The sequence below is a fragment of the Macaca nemestrina genome, chromosome 2 (assembly GCF_043159975.1).
Source record: "Macaca nemestrina isolate mMacNem1 chromosome 2, mMacNem.hap1, whole genome shotgun sequence".
In the NCBI taxonomy this organism is placed as follows: Eukaryota; Metazoa; Chordata; class Mammalia; order Primates; family Cercopithecidae; genus Macaca; species Macaca nemestrina.
The window spans coordinates 18,337,630-18,359,206 of NC_092126.1; the positions used below are offsets into that span (position 1 = coordinate 18,337,630).

At 35.3% G+C, this 21,577-nt stretch overlaps 1 protein-coding gene across 13 annotated transcripts in view; it reads right to left on the minus strand.

The window, feature by feature from the left end:
- LOC105470974 (RNA binding motif single stranded interacting protein 3) overlaps nt 1-21,577 on the minus strand; it is a 1,471,638-nt gene that overhangs the window by 249,156 nt on the left and 1,200,905 nt on the right. For all 13 annotated transcript variants that reach the window (XM_071090773.1, XM_071090775.1, XM_071090774.1 and 10 more), the window contains one exon: nt 19,886-19,965. In XM_071090773.1, the coding sequence (XP_070946874.1) occupies nt 19,886-19,965 (80 nt within the window). The remainder of the gene's footprint in view (nt 1-19,885; nt 19,966-21,577) is intronic.

The window sequence follows — 21,577 nt, forward strand, 5'->3', positions numbered from 1 at the left end:
TCCTTGCTTGTGTTTTTGTTTAGTGTACTGGTTTTGTGTTGGTTGGCCTCCAGCTAGGAGGCGGAGCTTTCAAGAGCGCATCAGCTATGGTCCTATAAGGGGGATACGAACTTGCCCTAGGGACACCTGGTTAAGTATTCAGGCTTCTCTGGCAGTGTGCAGGACCATAGAGACCCCAAGAGATTATGACCTTTGTCTTTGGCTCCCAGGGTGAGTAGAGAAAGTCCACCAGGTGGGGGCAGGGATAGGCATGTCTGAACTCAGTCTTTCCTTGGGTAAGACTTGCTGCAGCTGCTGTGGGAGATGAGAGTATGGTTCCCAATCCTATGGAGTTATATTCCCAGGGGATTGTGGCTGCCTATGCTGAGCCATACAGGTCACCAGGGAAGTGGGGGAAAACTGGCAGTCACAGGCCTCAACCCTCTCCCACGCAGCCCATAGTCCTAAAGGCTGATCTCACTCCCACTGTCCCCTGAAAACAGCACTGAGTCTATTTCCAGGCAGCCAGTGACCAGGGCTGATAACTTGCCCTAGACCACTAGCCTCATCACTTAGAAAGCAAGCAGACTCATAGTTTTTCGGTATCTTGGGGAGCCTGCAGCAGTGATCCAATTTCAACATTTCAAAATTTAATTATATAAGAGGTAGTATTAGCAGGAATCAATGATCAGACAATGAGTTTCTGAGGTATTTCATAATATTCAGGATCCGATCCTGATTAATAATACCAAAAGTTTTATAAAACATTGATTTAGCACTAAAAGTGGACATTTTTATCATATTCAATTTCCAAAAACTAATAGCAATCAAAATATTCAACTGGAGAATAAAATGCAGTATAAAACCATTTAATGAAATACTATTGAGCAATAAAATGGAACAAACTAATGATACATACAACTGTGTGGATGAATTGTAAATACCTTATGCTAAGTGAAGGAAGGCAGACTTAGAAGGCTACACATTGTTTGATTTCATTTACATAAACATTTTGGAAAAGAGAAAACTATAAGGATGGAAGACAAAGAAATGGTTTCCAATGATTAAGGGTGGGAGGGAGGGCTTGACCACAATGGGGAAGCAAAAGGGAGATTTTAAGAACTGTTCTATATCTTAATATAGTATCTTAAGAATATATCATTTACACTTTGGAAAAAAATATGACAAAATAATTTTGAAGTAGATCTGGATAATGAAAACAGCAAGAACAGCTAAACAATAAAAAATCAAACTGCAAGAAAAATTTAGAGCAGGGACTTGTTCTGTGAGATAAGATTTATTATAAGGATTTGTAAGTTCTTACACAAAGCAAGCACACAGGTAAGTAAGTGGTATAAGCATGTATTATAGGAAAAAGTGGTATCAAAGAATGTGAAAAGAATAGATTAATTTTTAAGTGCAGATAGGAGACTGGTTTTTGGGAAAAATAATCAGTTTAGATAGTTATTTGATACCAAATATACTAAAGAGTTAAATGTAGAGAAAAATCAAAAGATAAAGAAATGAATATTAATGAAATCTTTTACATTTGAAATGAGTTTTTAAAAAGATACACTGGAAAAGTTTATTTCACATAAAAAGTAAACTATTATTTTTAAGAAATAGAAGTAAAAGTTAAAGAGCAATCAAGGTAAAACACAAATGATAAATGCAATAGAGAAATGTTTAATATTCTCAATATATAAAGCATGTAGTCAAACCATAAGATTCACTTAAATTTATTTATTTTTTTGTAATCTGAGTGAATAAAACTTAAGTCAAGCAGTTTCAAATCAAAACTAACTAGACTAAACCAGCTCCATCTAGTTATAATCAATTCAGAGGGCTCACGGGCATATCTGGTCCCCTTAACCTGTTTATTATCAGCCAAAACTAGTTCTCATCAATTTAAAGTCAAGCATATAGGATTAAACTTGTACTATATCAAAATGTCTCAAAAAGCATCAACCTATTTCTGCTTGGAAACATCTTTCATCTTTATCTTCGAATTTCAGTAAAAATGGATGCTTCTCCAGAATATTCCTTGATTCCTCTACTTCATGCAGGATTTATCAATCCCTCCCTTTTACTGCCATTATTACTCCCTTTATTATAATTATTCCATTATATGCTTAGCCCTTATACTGAAAATGTTTTTCTATGTCTACCAGATATTCAAAGATACTTGTTTATTGAATTAAAAACAAAGCTAACTCAAATGTCTACAAGTGTAAAGGACATCAAAGTATCATAAGAAAAGCTAGGCTCTAAAGTATACAATCTTTTTGTGCCTTTGATCAGTAACCTGTTGTATCTTCCATGATATTAAGATTTGGGGTTTTGTATATATGTGTACATATGTGTGTGTACATATATATTCACACACATATGTACACATATATACACACACAATATATATACACACATATATATACACATATATTTCATCTTAACCTAGGATTGCTGAGATTGTTTTTATCCCAGTAGATGTGACTTTCTTATATGACTTTAAAATTTGCAGCTTCCTTGTAACCACAGAAGGAACTCTGTTGAGGTCTTTTGAATTAGATAACTGTGGTAATTGTTTTTTTAAGTGGTACTTTTCTTTTTTTTTTTTTTTTTTTTTTTTTTTTTTTTTTTTTTGAGACGGAGTCTCACGCTGTTGCCCAGGCTGGAGTGCAGTGGCGCGATCTCGGCTCACTGCAAGCTCCGCCTCCCGGGTTCCCGCCATTCTCCTGCCTCAGCCTCCTGAGTAGCTGGGACTACAGGCGCCCGCCACCGCGCCCGGCTAATTTTTTTGTATTTTTAGTAGAGACGGGGTTTCACTGTGGTCTCGATCTCCTGACCTTGTGATCCGCCCGCCTCGGCCTCCCAAAGTGCTGGGATTACAGGCTTGAGCCACCGCGCCCGGCCTAAGTGGTACTTTTCACCCTAGAAACAATACTGATAGCAAGACACTTTCTCTCCAGCATCTCAGAAATTCAAGGAATAAAAAGCATTATCAGATCTCACTCAGTGTCCATGGCTTCTTTGGCCCAAAGAAAGGATACTATACAGATAGAGAAAATATGGGTCTGACATTCCTCTAATTGGAGCTTTTTAATAGTATGCCTTTTCTTCGAGACTTAGCTCTTAAGCTTTATATACATACATGTATGTATATATGTAAACACATATATATATACACACACACACATACAAAAGAGCATCATTTTACAGCTAAGTTTTCAAAGAAAGATTGTTTCTCTAAAGGGAGTTTCTATAAATAGGCTACCTTTCCTTTAAAACAAAAGAATCACTTATTAAACATCAGTGTTAAAACCAAGTTCATGGCTTGGGTTAAAGGGATGGCTCCATATTTGCATTCTGAAAATCAGAATGAGTGTTGAAGTATGAAACTGAATCTCAAGGAGGAATCTTTGATCAGACTAAAGAAATAATGTATTTAACCCAATATTCATTCTATGTATCATATAGGGAAGAAGGTTGGTCCTCCAAGTTCGGTAATGGAGGGAAGTGACACTCGGTTTCTTGCTGATTGTTTCTCCTATAGTATATCCCCTCTCCATCAAAAGAAAGACCTATGACATAGCAGTACAATGTTAACACCTAAGTAGCACTTAATATTTACCAGAAACATTCCAGTTGCTCTATGTAGTTTAATGTATTTAATCCATAGCCGATCTTGCAATACTAGTACAGAAGAGGCTATGGTTATACCCATTTTACCAAAGGGGAAATTGAGGAACACAGAGGTTAAGTAACTGCTCATGGTCCCATATCTAATAAGGTGACAGAACTAAATCCTGGGGTCAATCAGCCCATTTACTACTGACTAGTATGTATGTATGCATCAAAGCAATTTATACACATCATGTAAAATGCAGCCTCCTCATCTGCAAGATGGAACAGTTTCTTTCTTCCTAAGGGTGTTTGAGAAATAAATTTAAAAATCTGTAAAATACTAAATACAAAATTTGGCAGATAGTAATTCCCCAATCCCCTTGCAAAAAAAAAAAAAAAAAAAAGTTTATTGATAAGATTGGGAAGAGGGTATCAGAAACATTTCCTGGCCCTAACTATATCTCTTAGTAGATATTGGTGTGAAGAAGCGAAATTGAAATAATGATATACAAAGAGTAACAAGAGAACAAGAGAAACAGGCAGACAAAAGACAAAAAGACACATATGCAGAAAGTAGGAAATGCTTAAACCCTGAAATTAAAAAATGAAATTTAAAGAAAGAAATTTTCTTCTTTGCTGAAGCCAAAAGAGTATAGGGCGTAAAATAATTCTACTGAATCCAGCACTAATAGATTTCTGTGCCAAACTTAACTGAGGTAGCAAGAGATTACAAATGTAAATTAAACAGCTTGACGGAAATTGTCTGAATGAACAAGAGGCAAAGGTCAAGGGGAGATATCAGTGCTATTGATAAAGGACTTCACTAAGCCATCAGAGATAAAGGGTATAAGTATTTATTTGAACAACACTTCAAATCAATGTAAAGGTTAATGAATCCATTCTCCTGGTGGCACAGGGCCAGTGTACTACAATCCCAGTGTACTACAAGGACAGGACCTGAAGGAAACTTTGGGAAAAGAGAAACCTCTGAGAAGACAAAAAACTATGTTTTCAAATGATTTTAATTGGAAAAAAGAATCTAATTGTTGTTGTAGAACTAATTGTAACAACCAACAGGATGTTTGGTATTCCAACACATTGTTTTTATATTCCTTTTGCGTTTAATGTCCATAGGTCATTACTCTTTAAAAAATTTAATATGGAGAAAGTAGCAATAGAAAGCGGGAAGCAGAATGGAAAGATAATTTAATCTTTCTGAAAATGAAAAGGGTTCTTGTGCTTTTAAACATTGTCTTCCATTTGAAAGAAGGCTTTGAGGTTTAAGTGTTTTAAAATGTACCCCAAAGGTATCATACCATATATTTCTATGTGGAACTATCATAGTGGATGGTTTCTGCATTCACTTTACAAGCATTTACTAACAAAACGCATTATGAAGAGAGAATTAAGGCAATATTAGGAAATCACACTAGAATAACATGCTCAACTTTTAAAATTCAATTCAGTGTGTCTACATTAAACATCATATGTTTAAATGGTAGGTATTGGAGGAGATAAAGAATAAAAAACGCATAATTCTGCCATCCAGTGAGATAAGGTAAGCATACAACAGTTGTTAAATGAGGCTACATGTCACAAATAGACACCCAGTATAGGAGAAAAGCATTTAACGCTGTACTGTGAGAGTTAAGGAAAGGGGAGTTGGAAATCAGGAAAATCTGCATGAAAAGTGTAGTTGAACAGACTTTCTTTGGGAAATAAGAGCGAAACAAGGGGAATACGGGCCCTGGGAACTAGAGGTGCAATGATATCCTGGGAAAACATTACAATAAGTTTGGGATCATACAAATTTGTGTATGACTACATTAACACAGCTGCCATGGTCCTATAAAAAAATAGGACCAGTGTTTATGAGTCTGAGAATTACGAGAGCAAATTCAAGGTAAATATTTTTCTACTGCTATACTCTTTCCAATTATCTCAGAAAACTTTCAACCTCTAACATGGACATGTATAATTTACTGGATACCATTCTAGAATGAGCTATGATAACTGCACAAAAGGCTAAAAATGGAAGGGTAGTCCTTACCTAGTTGCAAAGGATGTGTACCTTATATACCCCATGTATGAGATAACGCTCATCAATGATGTCATTCAGAGACTTCAACTATTAAATTATACTTCTAGCCTAGAAGGTGGATGTTGATGAAATAATTCTCATGAGGTTAATAGATGCCTCTAATACTATCTACCATTTGCTGCCAGAATTCTTTGTGGAGCTGTATAAAATCTCTCAATTAATTCAGAAACACTTGTAAAGGAGATATTGTTAACATCAAATGGAACAATTAGGTTCTCTGAGGAACCTGGCAAGATGCTAAATAACTTGTTCAAGTTAAAAAGCAAAGAGGAGACAGCATCATAAGTGAAACCAAAGTCCATCTGATTCCAAAGGCAAAGGTGGTATTCTCTGTAACATATGTTATTTCCGAAATTAAGTTCATAAACGGCAAAGGGGATCCTGGCCGTGAGGATCTCATAGAAAGCACATCATAAGCTGGACGAATGGTGTTCCTTTCTTTTCTTTTCTTTTCTTTTTTTTTTTTTTTTTTTTGAGAATGGAGTCTTGCTCTGTCACCCAGGCTGGAGTGCAGTGGCCAGATCTGAGCTCATTGCAAGCTCCGCCTCCCGGGTTTACGCCATTCTCCTGCCTCAGCCTCCCGAGTAGCTGGGACTACAGGCGCCCGCCACCTCGTCCGGCTAGTTTTTTTTGTATTTTTTAGTAGAGGAGGGGTTTCACTGTGTTAGCCAGGATGGTCTCGATCTCCTGACCTCGTGATCCTCCCGTCTCGGCCTCCCAAAGTGCTGGGATTACAGGCTTGAGCCACCGCGCCCGACCTGATGTTCTTTTCCTTAACATCATATAGGTATAGCAAAGATGTAAAATACTTGTCTTTGGGATATGAGAAATGAAGGGGCTGTTAAACGATGTAAGCAAATATTGAGTTGTGTCCTTTAAAAATAAATTATATGAGAATTTTACTTTAAATTCTTTCATCTATTACATGGATTCATTCAGATAAAATTACAACTAGTTACAAAAGGTGACTAGAGAATTACTTTCCTTAGAGATCGTTCGAATTAGGTGAAGATGCAATAATCTTAATGAAATCATGATTATGTGACTCTATAATAGGAGACTTTAATTTCTGAAAAATTTTTAAAGAGTTTATGTGAACACTAATAATATACAGGGTTCAATTAGTTGCATGGTAGTGTTTAAATATATTATTATTATTATTAATCATGTACTACAACTAGCAAACTGGAAGGCCGTATTTAAGATATGTCCTACATGGTGAATAGCATTCACCATGGTGAAGTCCGGATGTAAGATGAACATTATCTGAAATTAGCAGCGACAAAAAGAAGCAACACAGAACAGTTCTTACCATGATAACATAGCTGCCATGTGGCATCTGTGGTTAGCTTTCTGCCTCCTAGATGTTAGTCTTAAACTCTCCCTAAATTTTGGCAGACTCATTCACATGCCACTTACAAATTCACGTAATTCCATCCCCACAACTGCAGCACGCCACACATGCTGCTTAAATACGTTGTCTTAATAAAACATTCACATATTCTGTCAAACAATATGCTAGTTGCTAATAAAAATGAGAATGCAAATGTTCAGAAGACTAACCATTGCTTCTACATTTAAAAAATAAAACAAAATACTCACTATAGGCACCTGAATGCTTGTTAAAAAATAAATAAATAAAAAATAAAAACTGGTAGCACTCATTTAATTGAAATTAATTAATTAATTAATTAATTTATTTGAGACAGAGTCTCGCTCTGTCGCCTAGGCTGGAGTGCAGTGGTGCCATCTCGGCTCACTGCAAGCTCCGCCTCCTGGGTTCATGCCATTCTCCTGCCTCAGTCTCCCAAGTAGCTGGGACTACAGGCTCCCGCCACCACGCCCAGCTAATTTTTTGTATTTTTAGTAGAGACGGGGTTTCACCGTGTTAGCCAGGATTGTCTTGATCTCCTGACCTCGTGATCCACCTGCCTCAGCCTCCCAAAGTGCTGGGATTACAGGTGTGAGCCACTGCTCCTGGCCTGAAATTTAGTTTTCAATTGCTCCATTGAAACTAGCTTTCTAGAACATACATAGGTTCTCAAAATAAGACCAAAAAAAGTGAGAGCATATTTTAAGCTCCGCCTTTATCTTGGTTATCTTTCTTCATCTTTTCTAAGATGAAGGGCTTGAATTTGTTCTATATGGGCAGTTTTCAATGTTTGATTTTTGTTTTTGTCTCAGGGCCTCTTTACACTCTGAAAAATTATTGAAGATTCCCCAAAACTTGTTTAGACAGGTTATATTTATTGATGCTTGCCATTAAAAAATAAAATAAGTAGATGTTTATTTATTTTAAAATAATACTAGTTCTGTTCCATATTGACATAAATCATATATTTTTATTTAAAAATACTATTTCCAGAAGCAAAATAAAAAAGAGAAGAATGGCTTTGTCATTTCTGGCTTAATAGAAGACAGCTAGATTCTAATATTTGCTTCCATATTCCATCTTTTGCCACATCTGAAATCATGTAGCCCCTGGAAAACTCCACTTAACATTCATGAGAGAATCAGAGTGAAAAAGGCAAATAAATGAATTAGTATTATGAGAAAAATATTTTTGACCTTGTAGACCACCAGAAAGGATCTTAGGGACCTCCAGCAGTCTCTGTAACACCCTTTGTAGCGAGCTCACTATACCATCTTAAAACGATTATGTGTAAAAACATACTAGTTTCAATACTTTTCTTCAGTGCTTTTGTATACTTTGCTAAGATTTTTTTTTTATTTCAAAACCCCATTATCTTATATATGGATACGATTTTGATTCTTTTGAATGGACCTTTATTAAGACATATTGTGATTAGCTCAATGATAATCAGCCGGTGATTGCTCACTCACAGGAGACCTGATCACATTTTTATCTGCCATTACACATGCTTTATCAACATTCAAATGGTGTATCCCTTTTACAAAGAAGCCAGTGACCTATCAACAAATACTGCCTTACTTAGAGTGTCTAGTATGTCTATTTCCAGTGAAGTGAGGGAATCTGAGGAATTTTCTATTCACTTCTGAAACCTCCCTCAATCTATCCTGAGGGATTCAGTTAACTTTAGTACATTTTATAGATGAGACTGTAAAACTCAAAACATTAATGAAAATAATAGATCATAGAATACACATTTAGGCTGTATATGGATATAATACCTTAGTTTGGGTCCACCAGAAACAGACTTTGAAACAAGGTTGCTTGTGAACATGAATTCTTAGGAAGTATTTTCAGGAAAAGCCAGTAAGAGAATAGGGAATTGGGACCAGGAAGTGAAGGAGTCAAGCAAGGATGTGGTGTTAAACAGTCTCACAAACTATAACTGTCTGAATCCTTCAGGAAAGCTACAGAGATAGTATACGTCACACACAGAGTATTCTCATCAGAAGCAGAAGAACTGGGATATTGATACTCTAACAGCTATCAGTCACTGTTTATGGACAGCCCCAAATGGGGATGTAAATTCCCAGGTACTTCTGACTGTCACTGCTCACAGGCAAAAGAGGCTGCTGCGGCCTGAGGGCAGTCCACCTAATGAGAGATGCAGGTGCTGGCTGATGGCCACGGGCAAACACTCCAGGAGCACTAACATCTGCTCTAATAACAAACAGCTAGAAATCAACTTAAATTATTGAGTTCTTTTTCTTTAGGGCATCTCAGCGGTTCAACTAGTGCAACTGTTTGATATAAACCCCTGGTCCAAAATGCGTCTCACACTCAGTTCAATAGAAAATGGTTATGTTTTCATATGTACAGGCTCCCAGTCTTGCTACAGGAGTAATATGGAATGTATAACAACTTTGGCTAAGAAACACATTTTTGAAAATTCACTTAATTTTTTAAATCATTTAATCATAAGCATTATCTATCTTTCTTAATATATAGTAAGTATGTACATTCACCACCTTTAAATTTTTAATTTGTATCTCAAAACTAAACTTTCATATGAAAGATTCAGGACATTTAGAGCTTTAGGACACTCCCTGTTTCATGGGACAATGAGTAGGGGTGTGAGCATGATCTATGCTTTAGATATAATCATCTAAAACTTAAAGTTGTTTTTAACCTCAAGGAGCTCCATTCTGTTTTTCTAGGCCCTAATAATTTTTCAAGAATAGGAATTATTGAAAGCAAGTATTAAGGTTGAGACCCAAGAGATACACATTGGCATGGATTTACATTAGCAATTAGGATTATTTTCCTGACATACTTATGGTATCAGATAGTTTAAGTTCATATTGTATTTCTTTGAATAAAAAACAATGTGCTCTAATATATAAGGACTTCCCAAAGTCTCTTGTTTCAGACACTGAACAGTCTTCTATAGTAATATGTGCTTATGAGAAGGTATAAAGAAACTGTGAAGTTAAAATAATTAAGATTTTTTTTTTCTGTTTAACACACAAGCAACTCTAATGATACTGAAAATATTATTTCTTTGGCCTTACTTTAGTCAGCTGACTGAACTTTCTTCTAGGAGATGTCTGATTACCTTTGCTTGTCTTCAGCAAGAATCCTACCCCTGATGCTTCCTCTTGGTAATTTTCCAACCACTGACCTCCTATGCTGCTCCTTGGCTGTAAATTTCCACTTGTCTATGCTGCATTCGGAGTTGAGTCCAATCTCTCATCTCTACTGTAAGAGACTCCATTGCAGTGGTGCTTCTAACTATCGTGATGGTGCTGAGAAAAAGTGTTTCTTACTGTGCTTTAACAAGCATCACTGAATATTATTTTTCTTCAATAAAAACTCACAAAGAAGGTAAAAATTAGGATAAACTATGAGAGTTTTTTGGAGGCTATTTAATAATTAATATAGGAATAGTCTGAATGATATTCAGTGAATACAAGTTCTATACTAGTATATTTAGTTTGCTATTGTTGCTATAACAAATTATCTAAGACTTAGAGGCATAAAACAACATAAACTTATTATCTCACAGTTCTATAGGTCAGAAGTCTAACACAGATCTCACTGGGCTAAAATCAAGGTGTCAGCAAAGCTAAGTTTATTTCTGGAGGCTCTAGGGGAAAAATCCAATTTTTTGCCTTTTTCAACTTCCAAAGGCTGCCTCCTGTCTTCAAGGCCAGCAATGTTGGGTTAATTCTTTTCACACTCCGACCTCCTCTTCTACCTTTCTCCTCCACTTTTGAGGATGCTTCTAATTATACTGGGCCCACGCAGATAAACCATGCTAATTGGTATGGATTGGATTTGTGCCTCTACCCAAATCTCATGTTGAATTGCAATCCTCAATGTTGGAGGACGGACCTGGTGGGAGGTGACTGGATCATGGGGGCAGATTTCCTCCATGCTATTCTCATGATAGTGAGTTCTTACAAGATCTGGTTATTGAAAAGTGTGTAGCACCTCCTCCTTCACTCTCTTCCTCCTGTGCCAGCCATGTAGATCATGCCTGCTTCCCCTTCACATTCTGCCCTGATGTAAGTTTACTGAGTCTTCTCCAACCATGCTTCTTGTACACTCTGTGGAACCAGGAGTCAACTAAACTTCTCTTTTTTATAAATTACCCAGCCTCAGGTAGTTCTTTATATCAATACGACAACAAACTAAGACAATAATTTCCCTATTTTAAGGTCAGTTTATTAGCAACCTTAATTCCAGCTGCAACCTTAATTCCTGCTGTAACCTCGATTACTCTTTTTCATGTAACCTAACATATTTACAGGTTCTGGGGATTAGGACTTACAGATCTTTAGAGGACTGTTATTCTGTCTGCCACAAGTAGGTATTTGCTTATTTGTTTAACAAATGATATTCATACTGTTCTGTGCCAGGCTTTGGGTTAGATGTTTGGAAGAAAGAGTAAGGTACAGTCGTTGTTTTCAAAGGGTTTGAATTGTTTAAGGAAGATGGGGGAGATAAACATCAAAGTTCTTTTTTAAAAAACCCACAATCTAATGGGACAAATGAATCTTCATAAGCATGCCAATTTCCTATGAAAGATTTGTTTTTTGTACTGAAAAATAACTAAAATATTACTCAAATAATTGACTCATCATTCAGGGCTGAAAGACATAAGAAATCAGAGAAAGCAGAAATAAGATAAACACATAATGACTAGTTCAGAACTTGCCTACTGTTTTCATTCACATTTCTCTTAAAATATTTTCTTAAGTTTTGCAGACTTTTCATTCTAAAAAATCAGATCATAAATAATGAGGCGTGTGTATAGCAGGCTTTTTGATGGTTACAGGGAGAAAGTGGTAAGTATTTAATTTTGAATACTATCCATTCATACAAAAATTGGTTAGAATGTGTTCTTAAATCAATCCTATTAAATGAGATTCTAGATTCTGAAATGCACTAAGAACTTAATTATTCAATTTGGTTTCTCTGGCTTGTGTGTTAATTGGTCTTAAGCCACTCAACCCTCAGCTTGCTAATAGGACTCATCCAGACAGACACTAAATGGTTTAGCTACTCATTAGTGATGCTGACAGAAGGCAAAGCCCAACATGGTGTTAGAAGCAAAATTAGTGTTTTATTATTTATTTTGTAAGTTTTTACGTGAAATTTTCAGTTCAGAAACTCGTGCAGACCTGAATGGAGTCAGTATTTTAGAAATAAGTTATGAAGGTAGTTCATGATTTTGGAGATGTATAGTAAACCTCCTCATCCCTTTTCTCTCATGAAATTACAACTATTTTAATCAATCAAATTATGTAACCAAATGGAAACTGCAGACACATTATGCTGCTACTTACTGGTGCTTTATATGAAACCATGAAAAAATATGGTAAAGAAAGCATTAACCATATCTTATTGATTAAAAACTATAGAGTATGTTATATCACATAGCATTATAAAAGAAATAATAAGTTAATGTGATAATTTATCTAGGCAGAATTGAGCAACATTATTATGCCAAAAGGGATATAATATAGATAAGAAATTCTCTTTTTTGTTTTTTCTCAAGACATTTATCTTTTTATGTGAAGAAGTGGCAGGGGGAGCAAAAGTGCTGCATAATCATTGTGCTTAACTAGCTCCAGTGGCAAAAAGTTTAGAAACATTATTCCAGTATAATTAGGCAAGACCATTTGCCATGCCAGAAAACAGAATTCATCATTGCACTGTTCAAGAATGAGTTATTTAAAGAAACTACAATTAGGTCCTCAGTGTACACCTTGAAAAGCAGTCTTAGAAAAATTAGACTTTCCGAAATGTAACTGGAATTTTTTTCAAATAAGTTTCTTACTCTTATAAACATTTCTCTCTCGTTTGCTCTTGCTTTCTTTCTCTCTCTCTCTATTTAGATATGGAGATTTTTAAAATTAAAACTTTAAAAATATTTTAAGATTTTCCTCAATGTGCTCCCCCAAATTGGTTGCATGTTTGTCTACCCAGAGCTGTGCATCCTCCCCATACCTTCAAAAAGTTCATTAAAAGCAAATATATGTATGATTGTCATTTAATTCATGAAACCATACAACTCCAAAGAGTATTTAGCGAGAATTTACAGAGCTAAGCATACAACCCTTGAGCCACAAAAGATGAAAAAGACTCTGGTTTGGAAAATTCAAAATCAGATAAATTAAAACAAACAAAAAAATAGAGAAACTCTTTGTCACTATTCACTTAACCTGCTCCTACCAAGATCAGAACTTCAAGAGGCAATCAAGGCAAGTATGACATTAAGTAATAAAATTAAAGATAATAGTGAAAGACCTTCCAACTTTCTAATCATAAGCCTCCAGCTGCTTGACTAAAGATCTTCTTCACTTGACTTCAGCCAGCTGTAGGCATTCACACACTGGATGTCATATTCGATGTCCACCTCTACATTTATCCAAGACCGAAACCTCAAAAAAAATACCTTCTCTTTGATGATAATTGTCTATGCCTGTACCTCACCTTCACTTTACGGGCTTTATGGCTTCCCTAAATCTTTTCCATTTTTATCAGCCATCTAACTCTTTATGTCCTCAGTTGTTCTCAAGTCAGCCATGCCACCATTCTTGGCTTTTTCTTGTCCTTCTTGTCTTTTTCCATACCTCTCTTGCTAAATTTCAACCCTGGCTTGCTACCTGACTACTACCTCTAATGTTCGCCTTCATTAACCCTACTATGTGATTTATAATATCAGCTTTTTAAGAATAAAAGTCATAAAAACAGTATATTTGGGCCATGAAATTCACTTTACTACTTTAGTGAAGCGAATACCTTCCTTTATAGCCAGAGGTTTTGAATCAAAAAGTAGTTCCCTAACATAATTTCTAGAACTCCCAACTTGAATTTGACTTTCCCTAAAATCAGAGCATGGGAGAAGGTAGTTTAATTGGGAGCTGATGTCAGGAAGCTGATATGATAGAAAAGGAAAAGACGGGGAAGGGGGAAAATGCTAATAAAGGAAACCTCATTGAGCTTGTGACCACTGTGGATAACCTCTCAAGGAACCCTGTAGAATATGACTCAGAATTATCCTTCCAAAGGATGAGAGACCCAATATTATCTTCTGGCTCCTATACCCTGATGATTGAAGGCTATCCCAGGGGGTGATAATTCCCCCAAAATTTGTAGAAGACATTTGTCTGTCTCATTGAGCAAGCTTTTATAGATTTTGTACTGAGGTAGAAAAGTGAAGAAACTAGGTGGATACATGAGGTAAGATGCTTCTAGATTGCATCTCCTATGCAGCTGAAATCACAGGTGAGTAGAGTAGATGTAGCCCTGTCAAAACACTCATTTCAATTATTTCTATTCTTTTGAAGAGGAAACACTTTTCCCTCTCTATTTAGCTTCTCATATAAAGATGTAGAAATTTAATCACCTCTTCTTCCTTTCTTATATATCTAATCAGTTACCAGCACATAGCTTTTTTACCTTCACAATATCAGATGCAGCTCCATAGAAAGGTTGAAAACTGATTGACCTAATCAAATTCCATAGAATTCACATAGATGCTTAGACTCCATTAACCATGATATTGTCCAGCTGCTCTATGAAGTTCATTAATAATATTCTAAAGGTGTTTTCTTCATCACGAAGCAACAAAGTATGTTTGATACATAGAAATAATCTGAAGACATCACCAACATTAAGAATGAAAAAATTTTTACTAGTGAAAAATCTAAAATGATACCCAATTGGGGATTACATTGTTCACAAAGTGTGTTATACAAGTGATGCTTTAGTTTCACAAAGATGAAACATTTGGAGAGAAGCAATGCTCCACCTGAGCAGAACAATCAAGAAATATTTTTTGCCCAACTACACACCATAGCATTTTTTATTTGTTACCTCTTCTCAGCTATAGTTTTATTTGTGGACTTAATAGACAGTTACTATTGAGCAAACACAGACTTTAAGGCTCTGCAACATTCCCCACTGATAAAAACTTGTAAATCTATTGCTTAAATATTCTGATTTTTGAATCACGTAAGATAAATTGATTTAAATATGTTGTCAATAGTTTACTCTGGCAGGAATGTTAAGTTTATACGAACACTTGTGTTCATCATTTAAAAAATCATTTTGTAAATATTTTTCCTTGCTTGCTCCCATAAAGTATTCATATACATACATAGTCATACACATTTTTATTTACATCAACACATGACATTAAAATTACTATGTCAAAACATCAAAAAGCTCCATGCTTTATTTATTAGAAAAATATTATTCCTCTGATACCTATTTGTGCAAAGTTCTGTCAGTTACAAGAGTTGTTAAATTTTATAAGATCCCATAATGTGCTAAGCTTTCTCTCAAATTTTCCCTACTTCAATTGAGATTAGAAACAATTATCTAAAGAATAAGGAAAGCATACCAGAAGTTAGTTATTCCATTTTATTCTGAAAAGACTGCTCCACTGACAGGAGCACGTGCTTACAGGAAAAAAAAAAATGTCTAGTTTGAGAGAAAAACATGATTTATTTTTTCACAAACCAGCCTGCATGTTCTGTTCATCAATACATGTCCCTACATGTGAAAGCCTTTTCCGCATGGTGTATCATCCTGCTCTGGGGGCTCTTTGAAAGTGAGCCTTTCAAGTCCATGCCCTACAGATCCCTGAAGTGTCTGGGAACTAACCCTTTGCTTTTGCCAGAGGTTTGAAAATGGAACACTTTGGGGCTATACGACATTGCTGTGCAATTCATTATGGGACAAAGAAGTGTCTGGGGTTAGGCAGGCAAGCAACTAATGATCCTTCATTTTGTCCAGAAAAGCATCAAGATCGATATGTAGGACATGCAACATTTATGGAATGCTGTATTTTCTTTTCCCTCTAGGGAAGGCAGAAAACGCTGAATGATCTCTTTCTGCTGATGGCTACAACAGTCAAATGATTGACACTATTTAACACATGCTTTTGGTCTCCTTCTCATCTGCTGGCAGCAATACATGTGACTGATCTTTGTTAACTTCCTGTATACTAGTACTCAATAATTTGACTTTTGGCATGTATATTTAGCTTCATTGATCCAGGTAACCAAAATCTGGGGATAACATTATAATCTAAAATGAACAGAGGTAGTTCTGGGATGTGCTAAAAGACATCAATGATCCATGATGCATTCATTTAAAAAAAGATCTTTTATGAATAAATAGGAGGAGCCTAGAGAAATAAAGCATGTTCCAAAAAGATATCTGTAAAGTTCTCTTCCAACTCACATATCTGTCAGGAATTAGAACCGAATACCAACATGAATCATATTTAATTAGCCAATTATTCCAACAATGGCTAAAATCGAAATTGGGCAGCAACATAAATGTGGTCAGTGTTACATGTCCTTGCAAATTTCCTTACCTATGACATTTTTAGAATTTGAAATTCAGAGCATTGTCAACATTTTAGATTGAAATAGATTTTTTTCCTTGTTCTTTTATAGAAATAATACAGTTGGGGACTTGGAAACTTAGATGATCATCTCAGGAAAATAATTAGCTTTGCATCTCCTTTAAGAGTAATTGTCATTGTCAACAGTGACAGAAACTGAATGCCATTATATTTGCCCAATAACACATGCGCATTTTCTCCACACTGTCCCTAAACAGAGAGGTAGACAGTATGAATATGGCACCAGTCGCTCTGTACTTGCTTAGAGTAATATTAAATGTAGTCAATATAGTTTGGCTGTGTCCCCACCCAAATCTCATCTTGAATTCCCATTCAAGATGTTGTAGGAGGGACCCAATGGGAGATTATTGAATCATGGGTGCAGGTCTTTCCTGTGCTGTTCTTGTGATTGTGAATAAGTCTCATGAGATCTGATAGTTTTAAAATGGGGAGTTTGCCTGCACGAGCTCTCTTCTCTTGTCTACCATCATGTGAGACATGCTTTTCACCTTCCACCATGATTGTGAGGCCTCCTCAGTTATGTGGAACTGTAAGTCCAATAAACCTCATTCTTTTGTAAATTGCTCAGTCTTGGATATGTCTTTATCAGCAGCATGAAAACAAACTAATACAATAGGGCTCTAGTATGAGAAGAAGATGATTGACATAATATTCAATCTTTCAACAGCTTTCTTAAGGCCTGAGGATCTCGGGTCATAATTATTGGATCACTGTGAGTCCCTCATCGACATGACCTTAAAGCAATGTATTTAAACAATCAATGTGCAGTTCTATAAAACCACAAACTTCTGAATTCAAATATGTGAAATCTTGATAAGGCAGAACACTGAGATTTTTCAGATTTTAAAATTGTATTTTAGTTTTCAGTGGGTCACACTAATTATAGTGGAGTATATTCACAAGCAAAGACACACTCTCTAAAGTAATGAAAAAGATTAGGAAATTGGCCACTTAAAAAAAAGTATGAATATCTGATGCCATAGCTCATAGTGATATCCTACTCCCTGTTGTAAATATGGAATTGGATATTGGCTAAGACATATATTTCTGAAAGTAAGATTTCAGCTATTTCCAGGTAGTAAGTAATGAGGACCAATAAAGGCAGACAGCATACACCCAAATTGTAGTTATACCTGTCGTGACTTAATAATTCTACTCAACAAGGGCAAATTACTACTTTACCTTTCAAAATACCCATATCTTGTATTATATCCTCTTTTCTTCCACACCTAATTTAAGTATCAAAGATTAAATGTCTTTACTTAGCATTTGAAGCCTTTATTCAACTCTAACTTTCAAAGTAATTTATAAATAAGCAGATTCAAGCACTGATGATGATCAATATTGTGTATTTAGTTCTATTATGATGAGTGGAAATCTCAGAAGCATACAGTTACCTCTCCTAAGAGTTTTATAACTGAACATAATTATTTTGTCTTTCTTGTTCCCAGGAGATAAAAATGAGTGAGAAAACTCATAACCAAGTTCCTGCTATTCACGATGTTTCCATTGGGTGTAGCTATGATATTAGATAGGTTAATATCACAGCCTGCATATTCTGGAAGGATGCCCAGACATTTGGGGATTTGTAGTGACTTTCTTTGTCTTCAGCATTAAATTGTATTAGTCAGCAATATGTTCTATGGGGAAAACCAAATGAAATACCTTCAAATCAATCAGGGCAAGAAAGCTTTCAATATGTCTTTTTGACATAACAATTTTTTTAACAAATCAAAAAATTGAGATGTGATAAAACTTGAATCATCCATAATTTCTACACAGTGTGCTCATTTTTATTTTTATATAATTATATAATTTACACCTAGTTTGAACAACTATATAGATAGGTCTCTGTTGGATAAAATAGGACAAATAAGAGGAAAGTCCACAAACAATGCAACTCCTTTACTCGATGACAGGTTTGAGTAAAGTGTCTTAAAATGTCTGTTTATAAAAAAAAAAAAAAAAGTATTTCTGCTAAAATGCAAGGGCAGCTAACATGCTGAGATGAAAACTGCTAACTCTTTTCTTAACAACACCATATGTCTCCAATTGGATCATAATGCAGTCAGTTCCCAAGGGAACGTTACACATGGAAGCTAACCAAATCAAGGCACAGTCTTCACTATATGTTGACTCACTGATTAGCCAGCAATCAGCTACTTTAGATTTTCAGATTATGCAAGTTGTCTGTCTGAAGGGTCTTTCTGCATTCTTGACATCCCCCTTAAACAAAGCAAGTCATTACAAAACCCTCCACAAAAATATTTCTCTTTTTGTATACGCTTCCTCTTATCTATAAACTCAATATATTTTAAGAAACTAAAATGCTCAACCTCTGAACTCTCTGATGGGTTTTAAATAGTAGATGCATTATACAGCAAACACTATTGAAATCAAGCTTATAAAGATGAAAGCCACGTATTGTAAGATGAAAGAAGTCACCTTAGTCTCCTCTGAGACTAACAGTATATAAAATACCAACAAATAAACCAACCTGCCTTATTCAGATGATTATTTATGTAATTTTTCTTAGTTTAATACTTCATTCAATTGTTAATTTTTATATAGAAATTATATTTAAAACTTTACTTAGTTAATATTAAAACCTTCCACATACATTACCGCCTCAACTTCTGGCATTTGTAGCTCTGATACACATAATAAATCCAATTATTTCATGTTTAATGTAATTCTTAATAGTATAAAGTTAGAACACTTTATGATGCATATAAAACCTTAGGAATTTTGCCTTGGGAAGTGTGAAATGCCCTGGGATAGTTCAGATTGGGACTTCTCAAACTAGCTCTGATAAATAGACAGTATTTTCTAAAATTTCCAATTTGTCAGTAACCAATATTTTTGTAAAAGAAAATTATGCACTCAGATTTCATGACATTATCAAATCATTATACAAGTTTCTAAATGTTTTCTCTCAGTTTCTGTACTTTTCTTGTCATGGACTGGTAAGAAATGTTTCAGGGCTGGCATCAATTTGTGGGATTCATTGTGAATATCATTGTTTAGGTATTTTGTAACTAAGAAATTGGAATTTTAATATTAATGCTGAGTCATAAACTTCCATCACTTCCAGCACATCATTCTTTAACTATTATTTGCTATGGTTTTCTTCTAATCCACTTTACAAAATTAGCAGCAGAGATTCAAAAAGCCAAAGAAGAATTACCAAAAAGTTTTTGAGAAAGATGAGTTGATACACAGTATTTTTTAAAAATACACATGAATAAAAGCAAACTCCCCAAATCTGCAGTGATCAACAAAGGCTCTACCATGTACTTATTCTAATAAGAGCAATTTAAGCCTCGGCATCATTTAGTGACTAATTAGTGACATTTCTTACCTGGGATGCCTGGTGGTGTTTTCAGATATTTTCCATTAAAATGTTGAATTACCACTTCACATTTTTCAGTAGACTCCATTCTGGGAAAAAAAGGTAAACCAGACGTCATATATGGCTGACAAGAAAAAGAAACTTAAGAAGTAAAGGAAAACCAGAAAGCCATAGAAATACTTGATTTAAGAAATGTACCCCAATTGCCAACTTTTGTCATGACCATGATGACCAGATTAATAAGAGAACATCGCAAACTCATCAATGCTGAGAAAGTATTATTCACTCTTTGAAAGGTGTCTATGTGGAGGGCTCTGTTCTGAGCCTTCTTTCAGAGGTAACCCTGAGGCATTATCTTAATTCACTCAGCAATGTTTGGCAATTGAAAGTGTTCAACAAATGTCTGTTGAATGATGAATTAGCAAACCTGATGGGTAGATCTTGTTATTGTCATTCATATCCATAAGGGCACTGAGGCTTAGACAGATAAACTACCTTTCCAATAAGAGGTAAAGTCAAGATTTGAACTAACACCTCTGCAACAGTAAAGCCTGTGCTATAGCTACTAAGCTATACTACTGATGGATTCCACAGAAGAAGTCGACAAGATGTGTTTTACTTGAACAGCTTGCAGCCTAAAGGACTGATTGGTATAGTAATGTAGTCGTCAGTGTTATGACATTTTTATTGAAAATCCACTGTATGTAAGACACCCAAAGAGTTAGGTGGGGTCCTACATCTTGAAGGAAGGTATGTATATATATACAAACCTTAGGTTCTGTACTTTCTCAATATTGAATTTTGGACAATGTCTTATTTTTTCATACTATCTTATCAATATTCCTAAACTGGTGTTCTTGTGCCAAATTTTGGCATCTCACATACAACCTGAAGCATGAACATTTTGAGCCAGACCAACATATTTTAAATTTTGGCAATGTTACCATATCTTAAGTACAGTAATATTTGTAGCATTTTCCAAATAATGAATAATATCTGGCCTTTATTATTTTATAAGCTTGGATGGGGAGGATAATAATTAAGGATTAATTCTGATTAAAGGAAATTAAGTCTTCCAGAGTATACTAGAGGCAAAAATAAATTTAAGAAACAGCACACATACACATGAAAGAATGTGTATGAAATGTGTAAAATTTGTTCAAAAGGCAAAGTATAATTTTAGATTTTCTGCTGTTATTAATACGAGCTTTCTTGGAATGGTGCCCATCAACGCCAAGTTGTAAAACTTTCCTATGTCTAAATTTTATATGTATTTCAGGACCATATTACATGGCTATATTACAGGACCATATTACATGGCAAAAGAAACAAGATATGAAAAAAATATGTTAACAAATGTCAGGTCAGTTATACATATTTATTACAGTTATAAGAATTCAAATGTGAGAGGAATCCTAGAAGTCAGAGATGATGCTGAGAAGAGGCACAGAATCTAGGAAAGGCTTTTGGAGAAGTAATTAGGGCAGGGGGCTGAGCTGGGCAGCTTGGAGGGCATGCGTCCTTATTACAGTGTGGTAGAGAGAGCAAGCATATGGATCAGTGGAAGGTTTGCCCGGGAAATTCTTAAAAATTAACTGAGAGAGGAAGTCAGGGCATCTGTGTCACCTGTTTAACAAGTTTGAAGATGATATCAGGAACAAGTTACATTTTGGAGCTATAATTATTTTCTGAAGAAGTTTT